Below are 24,223 nucleotides of genomic sequence, written 5' to 3'. Positions count from 1 at the left end.
CTTTAGCTGCATTTTCTGTCCACTTGAAAGTCGGATGTGTCTCACTGCGCCAGAGCCGGGTTTTAGCAGGATGAACCAGAGGCAGATTTGGGGTTCACACTCAGCTCTACCTCCAGTAGTCAGGTTAGCTGGGAAGCAGGAGGGGAAACTCATGCTGCTTCTGCCTGTCCTGCAGCTCTGGGGTTGATCCAAGATTGCCAGTCCTTCTGTTCTGGGAACAGTGGCTGCTCTGCTCCAAGTCAGTCTGTCAAACTTTATCAGCTTTTCCACATCCACCCAACTCTGCTGTTGCTCTGCCCAGCTACTGTTTTGGCTTCTTTTGAGGCTGGTGGTGATCCTGTGGATGGGCCTCTCCTTTCCCTTTCACAGCACTGCTGGAGCCACCCGAAATGCTCTAAATGACCCCCTCACACAACCTGTATGCAGGGTATGTTCACTCACCCACAAACCAAACAAGCTTTCTTATCCTGTCCTCCCTCCCCCTGAGGGGGGACATCAAACAAGAAGGGGACACAGGTTCTTTGAGGCCTGTAGTCATTCTGTTTTCCAAGCACAAATTAAATAAAATAGCTTATGGGCAGGACAGAAACTACAAAGTCAGCTATTAACTGGGTTCATAAGAACAACAAGCTAATGATGCACCCAAGCTTGGCCCCATGAAGATTTTGCCAAGCTATCTGTCTTAAATTGGAAGTTTGGCCAGACCCAGCATTGCAGAGCTGCTGCCCTGCAAGGTCTGGGAACTCACTCACTTCCACTGGCCTTGGAAACCAGAGCCCTGGGCTGCTTTTGTGAAATGAACTGTTGTTTCAGCAGCAAAGTCAATCTGTATTTGGTCAGAGCTCGGGTTTATCATTAAAAAAAACAAACACTGAACTTCCAGCCCTGCTGGACGCTGCCCCAGCATCAAATGCTGGTTTCCTGGCTGCTAGCAAACATCGGCACGCTGCGGAATAAGCAGCAAGGGGACTGCTGGAATTCCTGGGATTTACTCCTCTGGGTCCACGCCTCATGGTGAGACCTTAAAATGAGATGTCTGCCCACAGGGAGAGAGGGAGGACATGGCTTGGAAGGGACTCAGATGCATGGAAGTCCACCTGACCCCTCACATGCAAGATGTGTTAGGAGAGCTTCTAGCACGTTTACTAAAGACCAAAATTATTTGCAGCCAGATGACTTAATTGTCCCTTCTGACCTTACAAATATCTGTATAAACAAGGGTTTATTCTCCCACACTCTGGGGAACAAATCCAGCTGGACAGGAGGGACTTGGGAGAACAGATCCTCCAGCAATGTAAATAGCGTTATGCTGATTTACACCAACTGATGACTTTGTCTAATGGCTGATGTAATTCACAAGCTCCCAAACAGAAAGAGATGTTCAGCTCATCCATGTACATTTTCCAGCCCTGCTTAGACTCCCTCAAAGCTTTCTGACCTTCTTTTTCCCAGGGGCTATTTCATTCTGTATCAGCAAAGTCACAAATTGAAGCCGCTCGTGCACAAGACCATAACGCTCCCCACGAAAAGCTCTGTCCTCAACAGAAGGCTCCAAGTGAGTAACACTGTTTTTAATACACACGTGCTGAAAAGCCACAAATAATTGGTGACAGCTGTGGGAGGACAGTTGTACTATTAGCTTTTCCTGCAGGGATTTGCAATAAATACTTAAGGGTGGGCTCAGGCCACAGTGTTTGGAGCCAGATCCTGGATCACGTCCCACATTCACCAAGTGCAGATTCCAGACTGTGAACACACCCTGCTCCAGGATTCAAACCTAAAACCTGCCTGTAAGGCTTTTCATTTCACCCAGTGCACGTTGAGGGGCTTCACTATGACATCTGACTCACATCCTAAGCTTTCCCAGGTCCTTAGGGATGCAGCCAGTGCTCTGGTTTAGCTCATCAGCTATGCAGCAGCTCAGCTGGATAGTTTGGCTCCAGATCCAAATTTCACCAAACTCCAGGACAGTTTCAATCTGTTTTCTGCCATTCAGGACAGGAGCCACACTTACCCCTGGCATGTATTCAACAAAGATAGACAGCTTCTTCTCCTCAGGGTCCCTCAGGCACCCGTAGTACTGCACTATCCTGTCGTGACGGAGAGTCTTCAGCAGCTGGATCTCACATTCTAAAGCATTCACCTCCTGTAACAAAACAGACTTCCTTGTGAAAGGGAATGATAACTTTGGGAATATTATCCAAATACTGCTCGATGCTGAGCACACTTTTTGCAGCCCCTGTGAAGCTGCCTGCGAAGAAACTGGCCACAGGAGGCTCAGAAATGAGGAGTACTGCCTTAAGAGAAAGGTAAGGAGAGAGACACATGGGATACACAAGGGCTTGGCTTTGAGACAAGTTTACTTATTATTACTTATGTTCCAGGAGTTTTTCTTAAAAGGTGTCAATGAAGTCCCTAGCAAAGCTAATGCAGTGCCCAGAGAGGAGAGAAGGTGAAGGGGAGCAAGAAGGACAAAACTAAGGAAAAGTAGTCACATCTGCAAGAGATGATACCTGAGACAGAGCAGGCCAATGTGACCAAGGGACTAAGAGGCAGAGAAGGCACCAGAGCACCCTGACTGGTGCCAGAAGCCATTCAGGACCACTCTAGAGAGGGAAAACAACACCCTGCCTCCACACACTGCCTTCCATCAGGGACACAGACACCTCCACCCTCAGCCTCCAGCCCACAACTCCCCAAGGTGGTGCAGAACAGAGTCCTGCCCTCATACTCACTTTACTTGTCTCTTGGCTGTCAGGATCAAAAGGCACCTGCTTCACCGACAGCTCCCGCCCAGTGTCAGCATCGTAGCAGAGATAAACCTCCCCAAAAGCTCCTCTTCCCAGCAGCTTCCCCAGCCTCCAGTTCACAGGTGCCTGCAGGGCTGTACAAGAGAGGAGAGGGCTCAAAGAGTGCATCAGGGAGGCTTCAGCATCCTCCTGACCAGACAGTGTGCAGGGCAGTCAGTGAGCCACCCTCTCCCAGGGGCACCAGGACAAACCAGTTTTAGCACTGGTGCTACTGGCATGGGGGGATGTCTCCCAGTCTGCACTAGCATTAAGCAGTGTCAAGTCCTAAAAAAGTCCTATTTCATTAAGAGTCCCTCCTCCAAAACCTGTTTTCTTAGCCAGTGTTGGACTTGCCCCTCTGCTCTGAGACTGGTTAGCGAGATACAGCATGGTTGAGCAGCAACCCAGGTAGGGACCAGTAAGGACTTTTTTTATCTCACTGCTCATTCCTAGGTTGTTATTTATCACTGAACGGGCCCCAAATGCACCAAGTTCTACAGTATGGGCAGTTTTGCAATGGCAGAGGAGCCTGGGTGCTGGGGTGACAGCAATGTAATCCAAGGAGTGGAGCCTCTGGATGCATTTGCTCCCACAACCCAAGTCTCCCTGAAGCTTCTGCTGCATGAGCACACTGACAGTCCAACACACGAGCAATTTTCTGCAACCCAGCAAGTGCATCAAGGCCAAGGTAAGATACAGTGTATTGTATTAAATCATTCTCATTGAGACACAAGCTCATGCAATGTGTCTTGTGCTGGGGGTGCATTCACCCATGGTTGACTCAGCTGCTCATGGTAACTCAGCAGGTCTTGGTAACTCAGTTTTGTGTTGAGGCTCAGCTCTGCTGAGACCTCAGGCACTCGGGGCTTTGTTTCACTCACAGTTCCTCGCTTTTGTAGGGGAGGTGCTGAAGACCTGCAGACCCTTCTCACAATTGTTCCAACATTTGGGCCTGTACTCGTCGTACTGCAGCGTGCTGAGCTTGCTGTCCCCATTAAAGCTCTTGGTTCTGCTGGAGGGGACGAGCTGGAACAGGTTCTCCTGCGGGAAGTAACTCCTGGGGAAAGTCCTCCGACCTGCAGGAGAAAAGGGGGAAAGTTACAGCAAGAACACACACACCAGGTTGGACCTACCTGTCACCACCTTCTCACATCACTGCCCAGATCCTCGTCTCTTCAAATTAAACAAAACAACTGTAATTAAACTGAAGCAAAGCCCTGCAAACATTTTAAATTCAATTTAAGAGTTGATAACAGCAGGAATTACATCTAATGCAGATGCTTCCAGAGGGGTTTGCAAGAGTTTAATTACATTAGGGGGTTTGTTGGCTGTTAATCACAATTAAACATTGAACAGGCAGGGATTTACATTGCAAATTATCCCTGCCATCCCCTAAGTCCATAATGCAAATGACCACACAGCAGTGCCAGACCTGCTTTCACAGGGGTGTCAGTGAGAGATGAAGTTCATTCTGGAAGGCTCAATATGCTCTCTGCATGTACTCACTACTTTTTTCCCAAGGGAATTTGATTCTAATTCAGTTTGGCCTCCCACCACTTGCAGTCTCACACAGTGAAGGAAAGAGCAGGAAAAAGGTGATGGAGTGGTCCCCAAAGCTCAGAACTCAACAGCTGAAAACAGAGAACAGAACAGAAACTGCTACCCTGAAATTGCTCAGGGATTTCCTACAGCTCTGTGAGAAACCTGCTGTAAAGGTCATAAAACAGCATCCTCAAAAAACAAGCAATTTAGAGAAACTGAAAGGTTGATTTTGCCAGGGATGAGAAATGCCAATCATCCACAAGGCTAAGTTAAAACTGCAGGTGTGAGCAGCAGAGGAGCTGAGCACTGACTTTCCTACAGGCCGTAGATGCTCAGCACTTCCCAAGAGCAGAGCCCCAGGGTCGCACGGAGGATGCTCCTCAGAACACACAAGTGAATCCCAAATTCCTTGGCGGTTCTCCCTTTATTAGAAACCTCTCCTTCCCAGGTCTTTCCAGTCCCAAGCACTGTCACAAGCCATCAAGACCCTGGCCCGATCACCCACCCTTTTCTTACCGTCACTGTAGTCCTTGCGGCTTTGGGAGAGGTGGTACTGCCTCGGGAACGTCCCGCCCTTCCCAAACCTCTCGCAGAACGGGATGTCGAAATCTGACAGGAGGGAAGAAGACACACATGTTTCCGAGATCAGCTCCGTATCAAATGCCCAGAGTGTTTCTTACGGGAAACACTGAACTACGGGGAAGAACGAGGTGACAAGCTGTTCATTTACACAAGCCTACGTTCCCCAAGGCTCCCTCTGAAATCGCTCCACAGTCACACACTCCTCAGTGGAAAATCAGGGTTAGACACACTGCTCTTGGTGCCCCTAAAGCAGAGGTTTAACTGCTGACTTTAAGGACCCTGGCCCACACTGTTCAAGTGAAAGGCAGAGGACTGACGTGAACCATGCCTAGTTTCCAAGGCAGAGCACTAAACGTCTTATTTGCACATGGAAAACACAAAAATCAGTGTGGATACAGAACTGCCAGGCAGGGTCAGGCCTAGATCCATATATCCAAAACCTTTGCTCTGAAGTCAGTTATTTCCAGGGAAATGCAGAAATCCAGCACTTGTGCCAATACCAGACAATCTCTCCCCTCTTTCTTCTCAGATGCGACTCCTCACCTCTGAAAGCCAGGGACCAATTTATACCTCCAGAGCTCCAAACTTTTATATTTACTTTGATTAAATGCTAGAAAGATAGAATATACAGAAGGGATTAAAGACCATCAGAGTTCAAAAATGGGATGATGAGAGAGATGGATGGACATAAGAGATAAGGATATATTTTTTTAATAAAAGCCATTGCTGGTAGCACCAAATAACTTGAGATTAAAACATCCCTCCCCATCTTTCACCTGCTGTTTTTCCTCCCTCCAGTTCTAATGACACAGCCCGTTCTGATTGTTTGTTTGTCTTAGCCTGGGGCCAGCAGCCGCTCCTTGGAGGCCGTTCCTGGCCTCTGCTGCTCTTCAGCATGATTGCCAAAAGGAGCACATAATGGCTGAAATATGGTCAGCAGGAGAAGCAACAAGGACAGGGCAAGAGGTTCTCGGGGAGCCACGTGTAAGCGATGGTGCCCAGTGGTGTCTCAAAGCAAAATGCCACAGGGGGAGCATTAAAAACCTTCTGCAACGTGGCCTGACTGCAGCTTCATCTCTGCAGTTCAATCTAGAAATCCTGCCTCAGGCCAGGAATGAGTTCTCCTGCCACAGGCTGGCTGCCATTTGCTCATTTTTAATAGTGCAAGTCATTACAATATTGCAGAGTTTCCATGATTTAACCAGCTGGATGTTTATAAGTGATTAAGCAGTAACTTATGATCCCTGCAAGTTACCAGTAGGTTTCTCTAACAGCATTTGCACTATTGCAGATTATTGTTAATGCAAGCAGAAGAGGTGTAACTCCCTAGAGAGAGTTGAGTTTTGCTCTGTAGGAAGTGGAGATCCTGAAGGGACAGCTCCCAGGTACTATCAGAGACAAAAGGTGATCCCACAAGGCTGTTTGCAGCTTGCCAGCACCTCACAGTTTTCTCCAAACAGAAGAGCACAGCCCTCTCAGCAACATCTTCCAACACAGATCTCTCAAAAGCTTTACTTGCTTATATTCATCTACTTCATGGCCTTTGCTGACCAGTTTGGACTGTTGTTGCTGTAAATTGATACCCAAATCAGGCCCAAAGGTTCTTCAGTGCTACCAGCGCTGCTGCAGAGTCAAGAAGGGTAAATGAAGACAAGAGCAGCCCTGCCTGTGTTTGGTGCTCTGGGTCTTTTAATTTTAGAGAACATTCAGGTTTGATCATTGCAGGGTCAATTCTGAAGTGTAACCTAAGCAGTGAGGTTGGTTTGCTTGATTGCTTTTAATTACTTTCCATGCAGTGCCATCTCTCTAATAGCCTTTATCCAGCCTCTTCACTACATACTTTTTATACTTTTAAGCAAATATAAACCACCAAGAGTGCTTACCCATGCAATCAAGGCTGTCTTTGGGATGGCTCTTCCTTCCAGGAACAGGGGTTTGCGTAAAAGGAGGGCTACAAAGAGATGAAAAAAAAAAGCAGGATACATTTATTATATCAGAAAGGCTATGGAATTAATAGACTTTAGAAAGGACAGGCTAAACCACAAGCTGCACTGATCACTGAGCTCCCATCCTCATCCTGCACAAAAATAAAATTGGTTTTCTCTGCTGGATCACAGCGTGTTCCTGTGGCAAACAAAAGAGATGCTGCAAAAACCACAGTCACCAGGCTGAAAAGAAGCAGCCAAAGATCAGAACACCTGTGCACAAGGCTGCACAAGAGGGCTGCACATTTCTCTGCCCTCAGCATCAAGTATTCAACTGTGCAACTCTGCTTTCTATGAGCATTGTTCAGTTGCTGCAGATGTACACACTAAAGTCCTTCAGTCATGCCCAATTCATGCAGGTTTCCCCTTTTCTGCAACATCATCCCCCACCCTCCTCTCACAGGAGGGTCTGTTCCACCACTGGGAATATGCACACTCCCAGGAGACCAGGAGGGAGAGAGCAGGATTGGTGCCTCAAGGCTCAAGGTCTTTGAAGTACACTGAGAGATGATAAAGCACTGCAAGGGGACCTCAGCAATCCCAGTTTCACCCCAGACTCTGTAAGGGCCAACAGGGTGATCTGGACACATTGCTTTGCCACTTTCCCTTTCAACAATATGAGCACAGCGCAGAAATCAGCTTTGTGAAGTTCTCTGAAACCTGCTCATGTCAAAGCTGATCACTGTTATGGCAGAGAGGAATTTGTTGTGCTGTTCCTGAGCCTCAGCCTGGCCACCATGCCTGGTAACTCACTCTGCTCCCTGGAGCTGATGCCATCCCAAGCAATTGGCTGCAAGGGCTCAGTTATATCTTTGCAGGAATAGTCTTACTCCTCTTCCTGCCTTGGAATAACACAGCCCTTCTTGGGCCTTTTCCAGCTCCTAGACCCCATGACTGGACACACCTGCCTGCTTTGCATGTGAAATCAAGCCATACCACCCTCTCACAAAGACGCCCAAAACTCTTCTCTCAGTTCCCAACGCAAGTGTTACAACCAGCCCACACTCCTTCTGCTGCTCTTCCCGGCGAAGTCTGTGCAAAAGCAAAGCTGGGGCAGAGAGGCTGGGAGCACAAGGAATCCAGCTTCGATACAGCCGTAACAATGAGCAAATACATCACAGGAAATTATTAAAAGCCACAAAAAGGAAATGGACCACGATGCTGAGACAGATCCAAAGCTGCACAGAGCAGCAAACCCAAAGCACGCTACACAATCAACCCGATGCAGACCTGCTGGAACACAGCCCTGGTGCTGTATGGCAAAAGCAACAGCGGAAAAAAATAGAAAATCTTTGATGCAGACGGAAAAAAAAATAATATACCGCTTCCCAAAAGGACACTGTGTCTTATGCACAGCAGCAAACATACAGTTTCTGTGCACGTGTGAGTCGGGACCGAGCAGCCGCATCAGCCATTGAGTCCCAGCCTGGGTTAGTACAACGTGTCCCAGTTGCTTCCTGCTGAGAAGCTAAACTTAGTTATTGCTTGTCTGGTGTCCTCAGCACCTTGACTGACACGTCTGTGGCTGCTGGCAGTGCACAGGGGCTGCTGAGTTTACCAGTGGTCAATGGAGAGCAGACAGCATGCTCGGGGAGGAGGGGACATGGAAAGGCTAATGGAGTATTGACCTGGTGACTGCAGAGAGCCAGAGGAGTTACTGTGAGGGTGGGAAGGCCCTGACAAGGTTGCCCAGAGAAGCTGTGGCTGCCCCATCCTTGAATTGTTCAAGGCCAGGCTGGACAGGGCTCGGAGCAACCTGGTCTAGTGGAAAGTGTCCCTGCCCATGGCAGGGGGGTGGAATGAGATGATCTTTAAGGTCCCTTCCAACCCAAACCATTGCATAATTCTATGAGAGGGGTCTGACAAAAAAAAAAAGAAAACCTGGGCACACAAAGCCAGGCTGTCTTTGTCCAGCTCAGGTTACTGCAACTCAAATCATACCATCCCACAGACATCTGTGCTAGGATCTGGTTTTCAGCGTTAAAGATAAATTTGTTTCGCTCAGGTGCATCCTCACCCCAGCAGAAATCTCAGGGGATGCCGCTGACTCCACTTCTCTCCCGCTGTGGAGCAGAGGCTGCATTTCAGCTGGTGAACATGATGGGAAGTACAACTCACCTGTCCACAGATCTGTCCAGCGACTGGCAGCTCCCAGACAGCGAGTCGTCAGGGCTGATGAAAGCTTCAAGCATCTGACAGTGAAAGAAAAGGGGAAACAATGAAACCATGCACTGCAGCTCCTCAAGCTCCAGAACCTCTGCAGAATCAACAAAGCTGCTCCAAAGCCAGCTGATTTACACCAGCTGATGCCAGTCCCATAGGGATGAGATTCAGTCTAACAAAAATTTTCTTCCCAGTGGAAATCCATTTATGATGCCCTCTCTGCATTTTTTGTTCTTTCTAACTGCTGTTTGCCAGAAGGAAAACTGAGGCAAAGATAACTAGCACCCTGATGCTCAAAGCATGAGGAGAAGTCAATGAGATTCAAAGTATAATAATAATACTGAAAGAAAATATGTATCAGGACACAAAAGATGTGCCCAAGGCCAAGTGGATATTGTGTACCACAGCCAGGACTGCAGCCCTGGACTCCTGACTTCCCGAGCTGCCCTGGTACACGAGCCCAGCCTTCGTCTCCACTGATAAGCGCAGCATCATCAGGGTTTTTGGCCGGAGGAACCGGCTTGGCTCTCACCAGCCCAGTGAGTCAAAAGCTGCATTTGTGTTGCTTCCTGGATGAGACATTGTACTGGCCGGGGTTATTTATAGCTGGTTAGTAACAATAGAGGGTTTGTGTGGAGTGGTAAACCCAGGGGCTGTGTGCACTTCCACATGGAGCAGAGCCTGCTCCGGGCCACGCTGTGCTGCCGGCAGCACCACGCTCCCTCCTGGCTGCACACACTGCTCAGCCCTGCTCCACAGCCAGCCCAGCTCACTCCTGGGAAAGCTGAGTAACGAGGGTTAAACACCACGTGGAGTCACATTTTGCTGGTTCCCACATCGCTCCTCCTTCCCCAACAGCCTCCCTTTCCATGTGCTGTTCCTGTAAGACCTCCTCGACTGGTTGTCACAACAGCTCCTATTGTTTTGGCTGGACAGGCCCAACTGCAAAGTGCAATTTTTCTCTGCTTTCCAGTTTTTAAACCAAAACCCTCACCCTTCAAAATGCACTAGCCAAAGAGGATGAAGACCTCTCCTAAAACCCACTCCCCGCCTCTGCCAGCCATGACAGATCTCTCCCAGCAGCTAATGCTGAAACACACTAATTTCTCAAAAGCATAAAATTGGGAATTGGAGCATGCTCCATACTCAGCCTCTGTTCATCTGCCAGGCTGGTCTCAAGACCACAGTTACATCACAGGCTTGCACAGGGGCATTCCCCAATGGGCAGCAAACTCCAACTTGTAAGTGGTTTTCTGCGAGGCACGTATAGAAGCAGCAGTACAAGGACATTCTGAGGGCAAAGCCCATATAGGGAAAAGCATGGCTGCTCAATGAGAAAAGGAAGAAAAACCCAAACCACCCTCAAACTCCCTTTTTCCTGCATTTAATTCACCAGAGAAGGGCTGCAAGCCACCCACAGTGTGATGCTGGGGAAAAGCAAGGAGAGCATCTGGGAACCTTCATCAGGAACAGGCTCAGGCCTCTGAACTGATGGAGCTCCGTGAACAGCTGGAGGAGCTGTGCTGATTTACACCCAAAGGGGGTCATGGGGACCCTCCTCCTGCATGCACACACTTTGTCTTAATCCTCCCTAACGTGTTTGGAAGGCATGTGAAAACAACAGAAAGCCAACTTCTGGCTGCGGGGAGCACACGATACATCTGCGCTCTGACGCTGCCAAGACTCAGCCAGAGTGACTGCTCCTTATTTTATTAGTGGCTGTATAATAAATTGTTGCAAACACAAACTTTGCCATGGAAACACCGGCACAGCCTGCACACAAAAGTGGAGTCAGTGGGTGCTGTTGGACTGTAGGGAGTGCACATCTCCCCAGGCCAGCACAGCACCCCGACAGAGTGAACTTAGTGCCTTCCCAAAGTCCCTCCACGTCCCTCCTGAAAATTGTGGATCTTCATCCTGCACTCCCAAGAGCTTAACAAGAATGATTTATGTTCCCAGCTGACTTCACAGGATCCACAGCTCTTCAGAGCTATAGCTATGGTTGAGCAGGGATGGAGAGAGAGGGAGGTGTAAGCTGCTCCCCTCCAGTCCTTTAGCACTGCAGAGTTTTCCCCACCATGGGCACCAGTTTGGCTGGAGGAAGGGGTACTGCTCATCACTGAAGAGCTTGCTGCTCTTTTAATACTGAGAGTCTGGAATACACAAACTCCTTATTCAAAGAGGAAAAAAAATGTAAATATATGGGAGAGGAACAGAGACACAAAACCACAGAGAGAGGCTGTGGGTAGAGCCAAGAACTGTAACTGGAGCTCAGGCAGAAACTGCACATGGGAAGCAGCAGGAGCTGCTGATATCCCCAGGCTGTTGCAATCACAGGCAATCGGTTGCTTGGCACATTCCCTCATGGTCCACGGGATCTGGGAACGCTGCAGCCACGATGGCCTGGTGCACACGTGTGTCCCAGATCCGTGCTCCTCCAGAGCTACCTGAGGTGCCCAAGCACATTTGCCATCCCCACTGCAGCTGGCTCCCAGGGTTCCTGGGAATCGGGCCTGCCATTTCTCAGGCACGCCAAGCCTGGGGGCACCCATTCCTGGAAAAAGCAGGCCTGAGCCCCATGCACAGGCCCCGCTGGGGATGTAACAGTGGGAACAGCTCCCACAGCTCAGCCTCCCTCGCTCCCAACGCCGTCCCAGTTTAACCCACACAGCCCAGCCCCACTCACGTTCTGGTCCATGGTCTCAGGGATGAACTCGCCCTCGCTGTTGATGCTGGTGTAGGATCCTTGGCGGGCGATCTGCTGCTGCTCCTCAGGAACACTGCCCGGGGGCGGAGAGCTCCGGCCAGTGTGCAGAGAGCCTGGGACACGGGAAAGGCACAGGTCAAAGGGGGGACCTGCCAACCCAAGTCCTTCCAGCGATCACAGACCTCCTGGAGATGCTGCTGGGTTTGAGCTTGTGTGGATGGGAATGGAGGATCTAGAGGTGTGATACTGTTTATGGGCATCCTGCAAAGCGTTTGCAACACGGAGAGTTTGTTGCTACGGGGCCACACAACATGTAGCAGACTTGACTTCAACCCACCCTGGATGCTAAGAGCTGTGCACTGTATCCAGGCGTGCTGCTGATGCCAGAAAGGAAAGGGCTCCAGAGTTTTGTTGTGATACAATCACTCAATCTCAAAGCAAACCACAAACTCCAAACCCACCTCCCCTCTTTGACCTCTGGGCCATTTCCTCCCTGGAGCACGTCACTGCCTCGTTCAGCAATCTGGGAAACAGCCCAGGTGAACTGAGTGCAACATCCCTTCAACACTTCTTATACGGAAAACGATTTGTGCTCAAACACCCTTCTCTACCCTTTCCCAACATGAAATTAAAGATGAAGGAAAACCAGCTTCCATTTTGCACCTGGGAGAGAACTCTGCAGCTTGCTTACGTAGATGACCCATTCCCCCCCTTATTCCCCAGATCCACTCTAACTGATTCCTTGTGCCTTTTTAGGTTTTAGGCCTTGTTGCCCTTGCTTGGCCCAGATGCACAGGCCTGGCTCCACTTTCTCTCTGTGGTTACTCCCCTCCATCCCTGCTCTGTCATCACCTCATGGCAGGGAATTGCTGACGGAGATCCGTGCTGCTCCGTGCTGGAGCCTTAGCTGGTCGGCATTGTGCAACATGAGCTTTCAAACAACACAACAACTTGTTTTTAAGCAGACTTCTAGAAAGCACACATCCTTGAGGAGCTAGGAGTCACATGGAGATGTGTTTCCTTACACTTCATATCCATTTTTGCGGTGCTCTTGCCAAATCTTTGGTTCGTTGCTACCATTTGGTAACAACATGTCCAGGCTAAGCACAAGAGAAAGGTGCTGGGAAGGGGCCTATCCCATCACGAAAAGTCAACACTGATAATCAACACAACTTCTCCCTCTTCAGCTGCTATTCTGCATCACAGTTACTGTGCCATGTGGATCTCTGGCACGAATACATCAGCGTGATCAACACTACAAATCCGAGTCCCCACCTTTCACTTACGAAGATACACATCAGGAGCTGCTAATATTAACATTGTCACACAAGCACTAAAGATCACTAAATCAGGCTTGCTGGATTTATACCAAACACACAGATATTTCTGTCCCATGATACATCTTCCTTCAGACTCCTTCTCAGATTGTAAAAATGAAAATCATATGGCTTTGAGTTACTTTTTTTTCTTCTTCCTATTTTCTCCTTCAGAGATTTCCTGCAGGATAAGAACACAGCGAAAAAACTCCAACTGAAGTAATGCCAAGATCAAGGGGAGAGAATCTCTCAAGTGCTGCAGTGCTCATAAGGAACTGGCTTTCCACCAGCCCTAAAAACAAAACCAGTTGGGAAGTACGGCATCCTCTCTTGGAAGATAAATAAACAAACGTTTAACCATTGAGCAGTTCGGGCACCCTGGATAAATCACTGCATCAGCATCCCCTCCTTTGCTTGGCAGATGCCAATCTGGAATGCAGCATGAGGACTTTTTTGGGTGGCTCTTGCTCCAAAAAGCTGCCAGAGGATTTGGCACGGTGTAACAGCTTCATCTTAGCTCTGCTGAGCATTTCTGTTACTGCTGTGATATGTGGGGGTCTGCTGTTGGGTTCTCTTGCTCCAATAACTCACTTACTGCCCAGAAAGTCTTCAGTATTACAAAGAGCTGTACAAGCCCTGTTTGATTTTGAACCCAGGCAGTTAAATGAGATTTATCACAAACGCAAGGGCTTTGCATGATCTCACATTAAGCCTTAGCCTGGAACAACTACTCCCAGCCATAGGTTAGTTGTGTTCGACCTTCCAGAGTCACATTTCCTGCCAAAAAACTTTAAAAGGGGATAAGACACCAGCTATTTCCCAGCAGGTGAGGAAGTTAAACAAAATGCTTAGGCTTTTGCATGCCTGGAAACTGCTGGATTGAATCAGAGCACTTTCAGCCAGGCTGTTTGGGCAGAAGTGCTGCCCAAAGTAATTTATGCAGCTTCACACCTCCAGGAGCACTGGCTGCTGCTGCTTTGCATCCAGGCATGCCCATCCACTTTGGAGGAACACAGGAGGTGGTGGGAGCAGAGCCCCAGAGCTTAAGGTTGATTCCCTGTTCCAGCCCTATCCTGCCCTGTTAAAAAAACCTCGGGCAATGCCAGTGCTGCTGGTAGAGTGAGGAAATGGAAAATAGGGGTCAGGCAGAGAGAGAGAGAGAGAGAGAGTGCAACAGTGGTACTCAGTGGGAGATTTAATTCATAGTGGGGGCAACACTAGGCTGATTGGATATACTGGATAATGCTGCTTTACCCACCCTGAGGCAGAGGAAGAAACAGACACAAGCCCAGACGTGCCTGTTTGACACATCATGGATGCTCTTCACACTTGACCTAACACTCAAGAAACAGCAGCAGCACCAGGCAGAGAGAGGAGGCCCCCAGGGGATTGTCCTGGGCTGTACAGGATCACACGGCAGCTCCACTGGGGATGGGGCAGGCTGTGAGGCACTTCTTTAAAGGCCCATTGCTGGTCACATCTCAGCAGCTCTGTTTAGGATTCCTGAACTCAGGGAAACTCTGCAGATTGGCACTGCTTGAGCATCTGACCTCGGTTACCCTTTGGAGCAAGGTGCTCTGGGCAGGGATTCCTGCTCCACATATTACACACACTAATGTAAAGCCATATATTTGAGACTGGAGCACAGCATGTCCCGAGGAGGGAGAACCAGGACAGCACGGAGACTCACAGTCACTGCTGGCACCCACTGGGGTCTTTCATGTTCCCTTCTGTTATTTTTATTTAATAAGTGCCTTTCATGCAGTGTGTGCAGAGCTCGTGGTGCTGCACGTACAGCCAGTTCCCCCGTGCCAGGCTTGGCTTACCTCCGCCTCCGCATTCCCTGGCTTCCTCCTTCCCCTGCTCTTCCCAAAACTTCATCCATTACTGATCAGCATCAAGAAGGGAAGAGAAGCCCCTTAAAAGTCAGGGCTGGGGAGGGTTTGCTGGCAGCTGCCTGAGCTCACAGCTGCAGCCAGGGAGAGCCCAGCCCTGGATGACGTTGTCGTGGAGCCAGACGAGGGACATGACGTCAAGATGTGCCGGTGTTCCTCTGAGCCCTGGCAGAAACTCAGGGATCAAGAGGAAGAGAGAAACCTGCAAGACACTTCTCACTCTCAGACTGTCAAGGGGAGGTGTGAGCAGATGGACCAAATCTCCTTCATTTCTTCTTTTTCAGTGGGACCCCTACAAGTCCCATCCTCTCTATGCTGATCCTCTGGGGATGAATTACTGTACCCTGATTTAAGGCAAATTTAGGGCACTTCTATACTAATAAGCAGGACAGAGCCTATTTTCTAGCCCTAAAGCAGCTGGTATGATGCACACAGCTAAATTTTCCACCCCTTCTCAAAATGAGGTCTCATCCATCCCAGCTCCTGCAACGCTCCTGGTCTGGAGAGGGCTGGCAGGCACACAATGCCACAGCTCAGCAGCCTGGTTTGCCACCATGGAAAACCACAGGAAAAAAAAAAGAAAAAAAAATAAAGCTTCTGGCAAAGGTTTCCACTGGAATGGCGGTTCTGGAATGGGGTTCCTAAATAATTTGTGAATAATGTTCTGAAACACGTAGTTCCTCGAAGTAAATAAAAACAACCCTCAGTTACCTCAAAATAGAGAACTCAGAAGGATTTTAGTCCAAGTTTCCCGGCACTTGGACGAACATTTGCAGATGCTGGTCACCAAAAGACTGGAAGGGGATTTCCACTGAAAAGGTTTATGTGGAAAAAAAATAAAAAGAAAATACTGACTTTGCATAAGGTTTTTCAGGGACATGGAGTGAAGACATTTTCTGCCCAGCAGAAGCAAAAATAGCCAAATCTCCCCCAGAACATCTACATCCCTTCCAACACGCTTGTGCCAATAACATAGAGTTTTATTACTTTTTGCTGCTGTTTACATGGTAGAGTCAGCAGAAAAACATGAGACATCTCAGAAACACGAAGAACATGACCCTGAACTACCTTTTATTATAAAGTCAGTTTGAATCTCCCTTTAAATGTTGTTTCAAGAGAAAAGCTGAACTTGATAGCAACCACTTTGATGACAGCAGAAGGAAAACACTGTGAAATACCTTGCAACTGCAAGTGAAGAATAGTTTCTCCTAAAGGATTCCCAGCCTCTTAGGCTGTCTTTTGACAATCCACCAAGTTCAGTGAAATCCCTGCTTCAGGAAAGCAAAACACAGGATCATATTTGTCTGTCTATTCCCTGACATTCAGTTTAATGCTCCATTTGAAACACTGCTCTCCCTTTCAGCTCACTGGAGTTCCTACCCAGCTGCTGGATTACCCAGGTCTGACTCAGGAGGTCAAAAATTGCATCTGCTGGATTGTGAACACCTCCTAAACAGAGCTGCAGCAGCTTCATACAGACCCCAGACAACTCCAAAGAGAAGAGTAACCCTCTGTTATCATGCAGAGGGTTTGCTGCAACCTCTTTGCAAACTAACAGCAAGACTGATGGTTTATGTGGAAAAAAAACAGAGGGATGACTGTAACATGGGCTGGTTACCTTTGCTTCCTGACTATGTAACAGTGCTGAGGACACTGGTTTTGGTGCATTAGCAACTGGCCAGGAGAGCCTCGTGAAGATCCCAACATTAACACACACTGTGTCCTACATTTAGTGCTGCCCAGTCCTCTGTTAGATTAAACCAGCATGTTATGCCCATTCCTCCACTCTGCTATTCAGGTATTCCCTCAAAACCCATCTGTACCTCAGGTTCTCACCCTTGAAGAACTGACATCTCATCCTTTGTCTGCCTTGTCTGAGCTCAGGATGTTCTCAAAGGCAGTGACATCTCACAGTCAGTGGTGCAGAGCTGGTTGGTGACTCTTCTGGTACCACAGCAGCTCCAAAACAGTAAGCAAAGGCCAAAACATGGCACAAAAGTTAGCAGAAAAGTCTTAACTTTGCAAGAACTCATCTTCTCCCTAGCACAGCTACACGTGGAATCAATTCTGCCCATCACGCTTGGCTCACACATCAGTGACAGCTCCCAGTGCCACAGCTCTCCACTGGCTTACATTAACAGCTTAACAAGTGCCAAAAAAAAAAAAAAAAGAGCAGCAGAGATGTTTTGCTCAAGCACAGTTTCTGCTGAGGCTCTGTGCTTTACCATGTATTTGTGTGTGCATTTCACTCAGGGTCATCTAAGTGACTCTGCCAGACTCTGGGCAAACTCTCAAGAGCCATGTGAGATAGGAAAAAAAAAAACAACAATAGAAAAAGACAACCCTGGTACATCCAAACACCAGGCCCAAAGAGAGCTCTTGTACATGTACCACCCACCCCTGGCTTCAGTAAGAGCTGGGCATGGCTGCACAAGGGGTATGCTGGACCTACCCTGGAAGAACATTTCCTATATATCATTGTCTGAGATGCAGCAAACCACAGGATATGTTATCAAGGCAGCACAGGCTATGAAACAGAGAAAGGGCAAATCCTTGGAGAAAAACACTCTTTTGTTGCACAGAGAAAAGAGTTTGGAAGCGTTTACTGCCATATAAATACAGAGGATCTTTGGAGGGTGAAGTATTTCTTCATGTACATTTTTATAGGAGGCCCCACTTTATCCAAGGCTATAATTTCTATAGTTGGTGAATAACTGCATGAAAACAATAAGGATCTGTAGAAATTTCCCTGCAACCTGCATCCACAGATATGGCAGAGAACATTCACTGTGTGAAAAAATCATTAATCCTGCCTATAGGTTGTAATATGAATAAATATATCCCTGCTACATAGTTCTGTGTGCTGCTTTACCAGTTCTGCACAAGGCACCCTGCTCTCCACAAAATCCTCCAAGGTTCTTCACACAAAGTTCCCACAGCCAACTGATCAATAGGACTTGTCATTTAAACAAGCTCAGAGTATTTCAGAAAGCAAGAAGAGCATAAACTCAAGCACAGAAAACCAAAGAAAGCACCACACAAGACCACGAACAAAATCTACTCCCTGCAGGGCTGCAAGAAGAGACCGGGCATTTGTTGCCAGCCTGGCTTCAGGGGCTGCAGGTACCTACTCCCAGCACCTCTGAAGGAAAGGGATGCTCCCTTTCCTCTGGAATGTGACCACCACAACACACTGCACACATCCGTTCTCCTGAGAAACAACAAAACCAGCTACCACAGACATCATTTCACCAACAAGAGAAGAGTGGTGGCATGGGGGACACACATTTGGTCCTTTTGGACATGCTGAAGCTGGTCCCAGCCCAGGAGCCAAGGAGCCCAAGCCCATTAAGACATATGAATATGACTCTGCCAGCTGGGAAAGGGGGAGATAATGCCAAGAGAACAACAGCCCGTGGTTAAAGGAATAACTATGTCAAGGTCCCAAACATCCTTGGCTTTCTGTAGATTCTCTCTCTTCATTTTGATAAAGCTCAGTGGCATCAAATTCATTGGAAATTTTTATCCCTGCCAAATCACACCCTAGGTCCCCTGTTCTCCTCACTTTTGTGCCCAGCGTGACTCTGCTCAGCACAACCTGTGCAGCTTGTAGTCTCCTACTCAGGCTGAGGATGAGCAGCAACTGCACTGAGTCACTGGTGGGGGACATCAGGGCGGCCATCCAGACTGTGACACCCACAGGGTTGTGACAAAAAGGAGAAAGGGGGTGGTGGCCAGCAACAGCACAACACACCCTGCATAGTGCTGCGTTTCACCCACCTGTTGAGTGTTTGCGCGTCCTCTCAGAGTCCTTGTACAGGGATCCCATGATATCACCCATGGACCTGGAGATCCTCATTTCATGCTGTTTGCTGTTGTTTGGCTGGAGGAGCTGGTAATCAGACAAAGAGAATGATCAGACTTGGCCAGAGCCCTGTGGACACACCATGTGAAACCCTCTGTTTGGTTCCCCGTGACCCTATTACCCAAGAACTGTCGAAAAAAAAAAAAAGAAAGAAGAGACACACGTAATCTGGAGTGATCCAAAAACCATTCACAAACAATTCACATCTGTTTGTAAAAGTCTAGTAAGATTAAGCTCCAATAGATAATGGTAAATGCAGATATTTGACATAAAAGACTGTTCCTGCACTGCGTTATCTCCAGAAAGATACAGAGACTGACCCCTGGTCTGAAAACACTTGGGACCCCAAAATCAGAACCTCTCCTCCATGCTCCCTAGACTCCAGTGGCAGCCTCAGCGCTGCAGGAGGTTCCTCTGTAACAGGGCAGAGGAACAGAGTGGAGGGTCAGGCTCTACCAGGGAAAACAGACAAGGGAAGAGCAAAGAAATGCATATCCAGATGGTAACTTAAATGGTAGAGGCCAAGTCTTACTGACATAACATGCTACAGGATGCTGTGATTTTGTGGTAATTTCATGTATGACCTTGGAACGTATGTTCCTACACGCAGGAGCTTAAGGAAGAGATGGACCTACTCTCAAAGGTATGCAGGAGTCTGCCTGGCTTCTCTGCTGTTAGAAGCTGCCTTGCAATACTGCTGTGTTCCCACAATTGCCTGGGCAGATTGCCCCATTTCCACCCAGGATTTAGGAAACCCCAACTGATGGCTCAGTTTTCCCCAGGGGAGCTGGTCCCTGCACTTTCCAAGCCTCTCAAAAGGAGTGGAGAAGTTCCAGGGGCTGTGAGCACCAGTGGTAGCATGAGGACAAGCACTGTGAGTTTCAAGACTCCCAGTCTCTCCAGCACTTCTAGGAAATATAAGAAGAAACAGAGTTGCAACATCTAAAAATCCCTTGCTTTACAGCCTGTGCTTGGGGCAGCACGACATGTGCTTTGGCAAGACACTCTGTGCAGGCGAGGTCAAGCTAACGGGATTAACTGCAAAACCACTGAGCTCAGGAAAAACTAATAAATAAATAAAGATGAAGGAAAAAAACAAAGACAGTTTTGCATGAGACTGAAGCATTCTCCAGTTTGCTCTTCCCAGCCTCTAGTACTGCAGCAGCACATGGAGGGAACAGTCCCCACACTGCCACTCAGCACAGCAAGGGCCAGGGCACCACCTTGAACACAGAGAAGTGACAAAGGAATGGTGGCAGCATCCCCAGATGGAAAGCAGAAGGGGGTCTGCCACAGTTTAACCTTATTTGAGGATCAGCCTGATATTTAACCCTTCATGGGACACCAGAGCAGCCAAAGGGAGCTGAGCTCAGCCTCTGGGCTACTATGACAGGAGTATTTCCGAGCTGCGGAGCCAGAGCAGGGCTGACCCCTCTCATGACCAGCTTGCCCTCTGCTCTTCACCGCCAGGAGACTCTTTTCCACTCCCCAACACAATAACAAGGCATCTCGCTCCGGACACAAAAGAGCAGAGAAGGTGAAGGGCTCACATTCGCTTTCTTTGGAGCGCTCACAAGGATCCGCAGGCTCTTCAGGGAAGGGCTCAGCTCCAACTGTTCCAGCGCTTTGTCCAAATCTTCTTGGGATTTCAGCGGGATCAGGAGCTGGAAGGGATTAAACAAACACCGGGGAATGGCAATGTCACACTTTTGGGTAAACAGAGGAAGCCAGATTCTTACAGTGAGCAGCCTGGGAATAGGGGGATGAGGGAGGAACCCAAGAAGGCGATGGAAAACGGAGCCCCCATGCCCTGCAGCTTGCCGAGCTCTTAACATTTTCTTCCAAGTTCTCATCTACCCAGGAACAGACACAAAAAATCACAACAAACAACATCTGCAGGGAGAAAGCTTAAAGGTCACATCAGCAATCCAGCCAGTGAGAAGAGGAGAGGGCTGGGATGAAACCTCAGGCTCGCTGCCTGCTACTCTGGGGCTGCTCTGATCTTGGAGTCTGTAGGAAAGACCTGCTGCTACCCAGCCCCAAAACAACCCCACACATTCTTCCGGTGTTTCTTCCTGGGAAGATGGTCATGCAATGGTGCTTCGAGAAATCAGTGAGCTGCACCCAAGGATTTACTTGGTAGATGCTCAATGCCCTTCCCTGCTGCTGCAATCTGTGCTCCTGCACACTGACAGAGCCTCCCTAATGTCTGCCCACCAAGTAAAATCAGGGAACACCCCACAAATAAGAGCCTCTTCCCTTTTGATGTGAAAAGTGTGCATTGCACTCTATCCAAGAACCACTTCTTCCACTCCCAGCAGGACAAATTCGGCTTCTGCTCCTCATAAGGTAAATAGACCAGAGAACTACACAGTGCCGTGTCTATCAGGCAGCTGAAGGTCCTGATGTTTTCCTGGTAAAGGGCCGACTATTGCCCTCATATCTCCACAGGGAATTTGACCCTCCCGACATTGCTGTGTGGTGTACCATGTCCTGCAGACAGTCTGCAAAGCTTCCAATGCCCAACAGCTGCACTTCAGAGGAGCTCTGTGGCCTTCTGCTGCCCTGGGCTAAGATTAAAAGCACAACTTCTTACCCCTCATTCAGGGATATTCTGCCTAATCTCATAACAAACAGGACTCAGCCCCTGCAGGTTGCCTCAGGCACTGGCACTGGATCCAGGCAACACAGCACATGTTACACTCATGGCTGTGCCAAAGTACACAGCAATTCCACTGACCAAAGGGACCGAGCAGCCACAGCTCCCAGTAGGCCCTCACTGGTCTCACTGGGAGCCACAGCTTCCCAGAACTCCTGAAAGGCAGCTCAGCCCTCTGTGTGATGAGGGTTCATGCCACCAGCCACAGCAAACACACCTCAGGGCAGCTGCCACAGGAGACGACTCTCAAAAGCCAACTGTGACGACCTTTTTGATCCCAGGGTGTTGCCAAGGGTTTGGCTGTTGGCCACAGGCAAAGACACCTCAGACTGTGTGCTCTGAGGTGAGGACTTCAGGGATGACCAGGTCAAGGGAAAGTTGTGGCCCCTGGCCAGCAGAGATGAGGTTTCACCTCAGGAAACTGCTACAGTCACTTCTTCCACCCAAGGACTGCAGCCAGAGCCTGCCAAGCTCCACCTTAGGTGTCCATGTGGCAGCTGTTTCTACCCTGTGAGCACCTTAATGTTTGGATTGGGTTTCTCCTCTCCTGTCTTATAGGAAGATTATCTTCCATCATTGTTTTGTAGGTAGAGAACTGAGCCATATGAGGGCCACCTACTTCATGATGAACAACAGGCTTAACATCATCGTCATGGAATCATTTAGGTTGCAAAAGACCTCTAAGATCAATGAGTCCAACTGTCAACCCAACATTGCCAAATCCATCAAAAAACCATGTCCCTACATGGCACATTTACATGCCTTTTGAATACCTCCAGAGACAGTGACTCCACCATTTCTCTGGGCAGCCTGTTCCATTGCTTGACAACTCTTTTGGTGAAGAAATTTTCCCTAATATCCAATCTAAAGCTCCTCTGGTGCAACTTGAGGCCATTGCTCTGTGAATAAGGACCTGGGGGTCCTGGTGGACAACAAGCTATCCCTGAGACAGCCATGTGTCCTGGGGGCAAGGAGGACAATGGTATCCTGGGATGTATCAGGAAAAGCATTGCCAGCAGGCAGAGGGAGGTGATCCTGCCCCTCTACTCAGACCTGGTGAGGCCACATCTGGAGTGTTGTGCCTAGTTCTGGGCTCCTCAGCACAAGAGAGACATGGAGCTCCTGGAGCAGGTTCAGCACAGGCAACAAGGTTGATCAATGCTCAGTGGAGCATCTCTCTTATGAGGAAAGGATGAGAGAACTGGGCCTGTTCAGCCTCAAGATGAAGTGACTGAGAGGGGACCTCATCACTGTCTGTCAGTGTCTGCAGGGAGGGGTCAGAGGATGGACCAGGCTCTTGTCGGTGGTGCCCAACAGTAGGACAAGTGGAAATGGGTAGAAACTGATGCACAGGAAGTTCCACCTGAATATAAGGAAGAACTTCTTCACTGTGCAGTGACCACACACTGGAACAGATTGTCCAGAGAGGGTGTGGAGTCTCCCTCACTGGAAATATTCCAGAACCATCTGGACACAATCCTGTGCCATGTGCTCTGGGATGACCCTACTTGAGCAGGAAGGCTGGACCAGATGACCCACTGTGGTCCCTTCCAATCTGACCCATTCTGGGATTCTGTGATTTCTTCTCATCCTGTCACCCGTTACCTGGGAGAAAATACCATGGTTCATGGTTACATTTTGGGATCTGAATGAACAACCTGTGTTCGCAGCAGATACCAGACAAAGATGGTATTGAATATTTCTCCCAAATGCAGTGCTCACTCTACTCCCTTAGGCAGCAGAGGTGAAGAGATATTCTCCTGGGGCACTGCCTGACCCTCTTGAAGTTCACAAAGGCTCCACAGCAAGGCTCTGCATCAGGCAGACAAGGCTTCTCCCCTACACTCACCCAAACAGAAAGGAGGATGGTGGAGAGCTGCCCTCCCTCGTTTCACCACCAGGCAGAATTTGACTCTGAACTGTAAGTACAGTCCCACTGCTTACACACCCCTTTACTGAGCTCCTCACAAGTGCTCAGAGCAACCCCTCACTGCTGCTCCGAACAGAATGTTCTGCAGGTCACTCCATCTCACTCAACTATCACAACATGAACATGTTTGTGTGCCTGCTTCAGAGGAGCCAAAAACAACAGGCAGAAATTGCCCTCTTGTAAAAGGGACTGGAGCCAGTATTCAGCTTAGATTTACCTATTACCCATAGCCTGGCAAGCAGATTTCACTCCATTTGGCTTCCAGACTGTGGCACATATGGATATCGGGAACAGGTATCTGCTAGGCATGAAACTCAATACAGACTCATGCAGAACCATGGCAGTAATTGCCAGGGTGTATTTCCAGTAATTGGGTTCATTTGATCTAAAGACAGAGCAGCTGTGACGAACAGCAAAGTTTACCTACACAGAAGTTTCACTAAATAGAGCTTATTATGCTTTTGTCTTGCTTTTAAATAGCACCTTCCCCTGGAGCCTGATGTTTAGTGTTTAGGGACTTGGTAGTCACTGTAGGTTAAGAAAGTGAGTGCAAAGGGTGAGTTTTCACCGACTGCAACAGCATTGCCAGACCTCACTCTGTAAGACACCGCAGAAAGCCAAAGAATAGAAGGAAACGGGGTTGGGGAAAAATCTGGGAGGTCAATTAGTTCATCTTCCTGCCCAATGCAGCACCAACTGGCATCAACAATTCTCGACAAATGTTTGTTAAATATGCTTTTATCTCCTCCCCCACCGTAATGGAGCCTCTACCACTTCCCCAGGCTTTAAC

The 24,223-nt window shown here is 48.7% G+C and overlaps 1 protein-coding gene across 2 annotated transcripts in view; it reads right to left on the bottom strand.

Annotated features, from left to right (window-relative positions):
- Positions 1–24,223, bottom strand: part of LOC103764352 (mitogen-activated protein kinase kinase kinase 3-like) — a 58,781-nt gene that overhangs the window by 5,896 nt on the left and 28,662 nt on the right. For both annotated transcript variants that reach the window (XM_008931252.3, XM_018089217.2), the window contains exons 6-14: positions 20,395–20,508; positions 18,760–18,871; positions 11,748–11,881; positions 9,017–9,090; positions 6,797–6,864; positions 4,848–4,940; positions 3,671–3,865; positions 2,736–2,884; positions 2,015–2,146 (exon numbers count right to left, since the gene is read on the bottom strand). In XM_008931252.3, the coding sequence (XP_008929500.3) occupies positions 2,015–2,146; positions 2,736–2,884; positions 3,671–3,865; positions 4,848–4,940; positions 6,797–6,864; positions 9,017–9,090; positions 11,748–11,881; positions 18,760–18,871; positions 20,395–20,508 (1,071 nt within the window). The remainder of the gene's footprint in view (positions 1–2,014; positions 2,147–2,735; positions 2,885–3,670; positions 3,866–4,847; positions 4,941–6,796; positions 6,865–9,016; positions 9,091–11,747; positions 11,882–18,759; positions 18,872–20,394; positions 20,509–24,223) is intronic.

The sequence above is a fragment of the Manacus vitellinus genome, unplaced genomic scaffold (genome assembly GCF_001715985.3).
Source record: "Manacus vitellinus isolate BGI_N305 unplaced genomic scaffold, ASM171598v3 scaffold_12_pilon, whole genome shotgun sequence".
Classification (NCBI taxonomy): Eukaryota; Metazoa; Chordata; class Aves; order Passeriformes; family Pipridae; genus Manacus; species Manacus vitellinus.
Note: the sequence above shows the minus strand (reverse complement) of the source record. Positions and strands in the feature narration are given on the sequence as shown.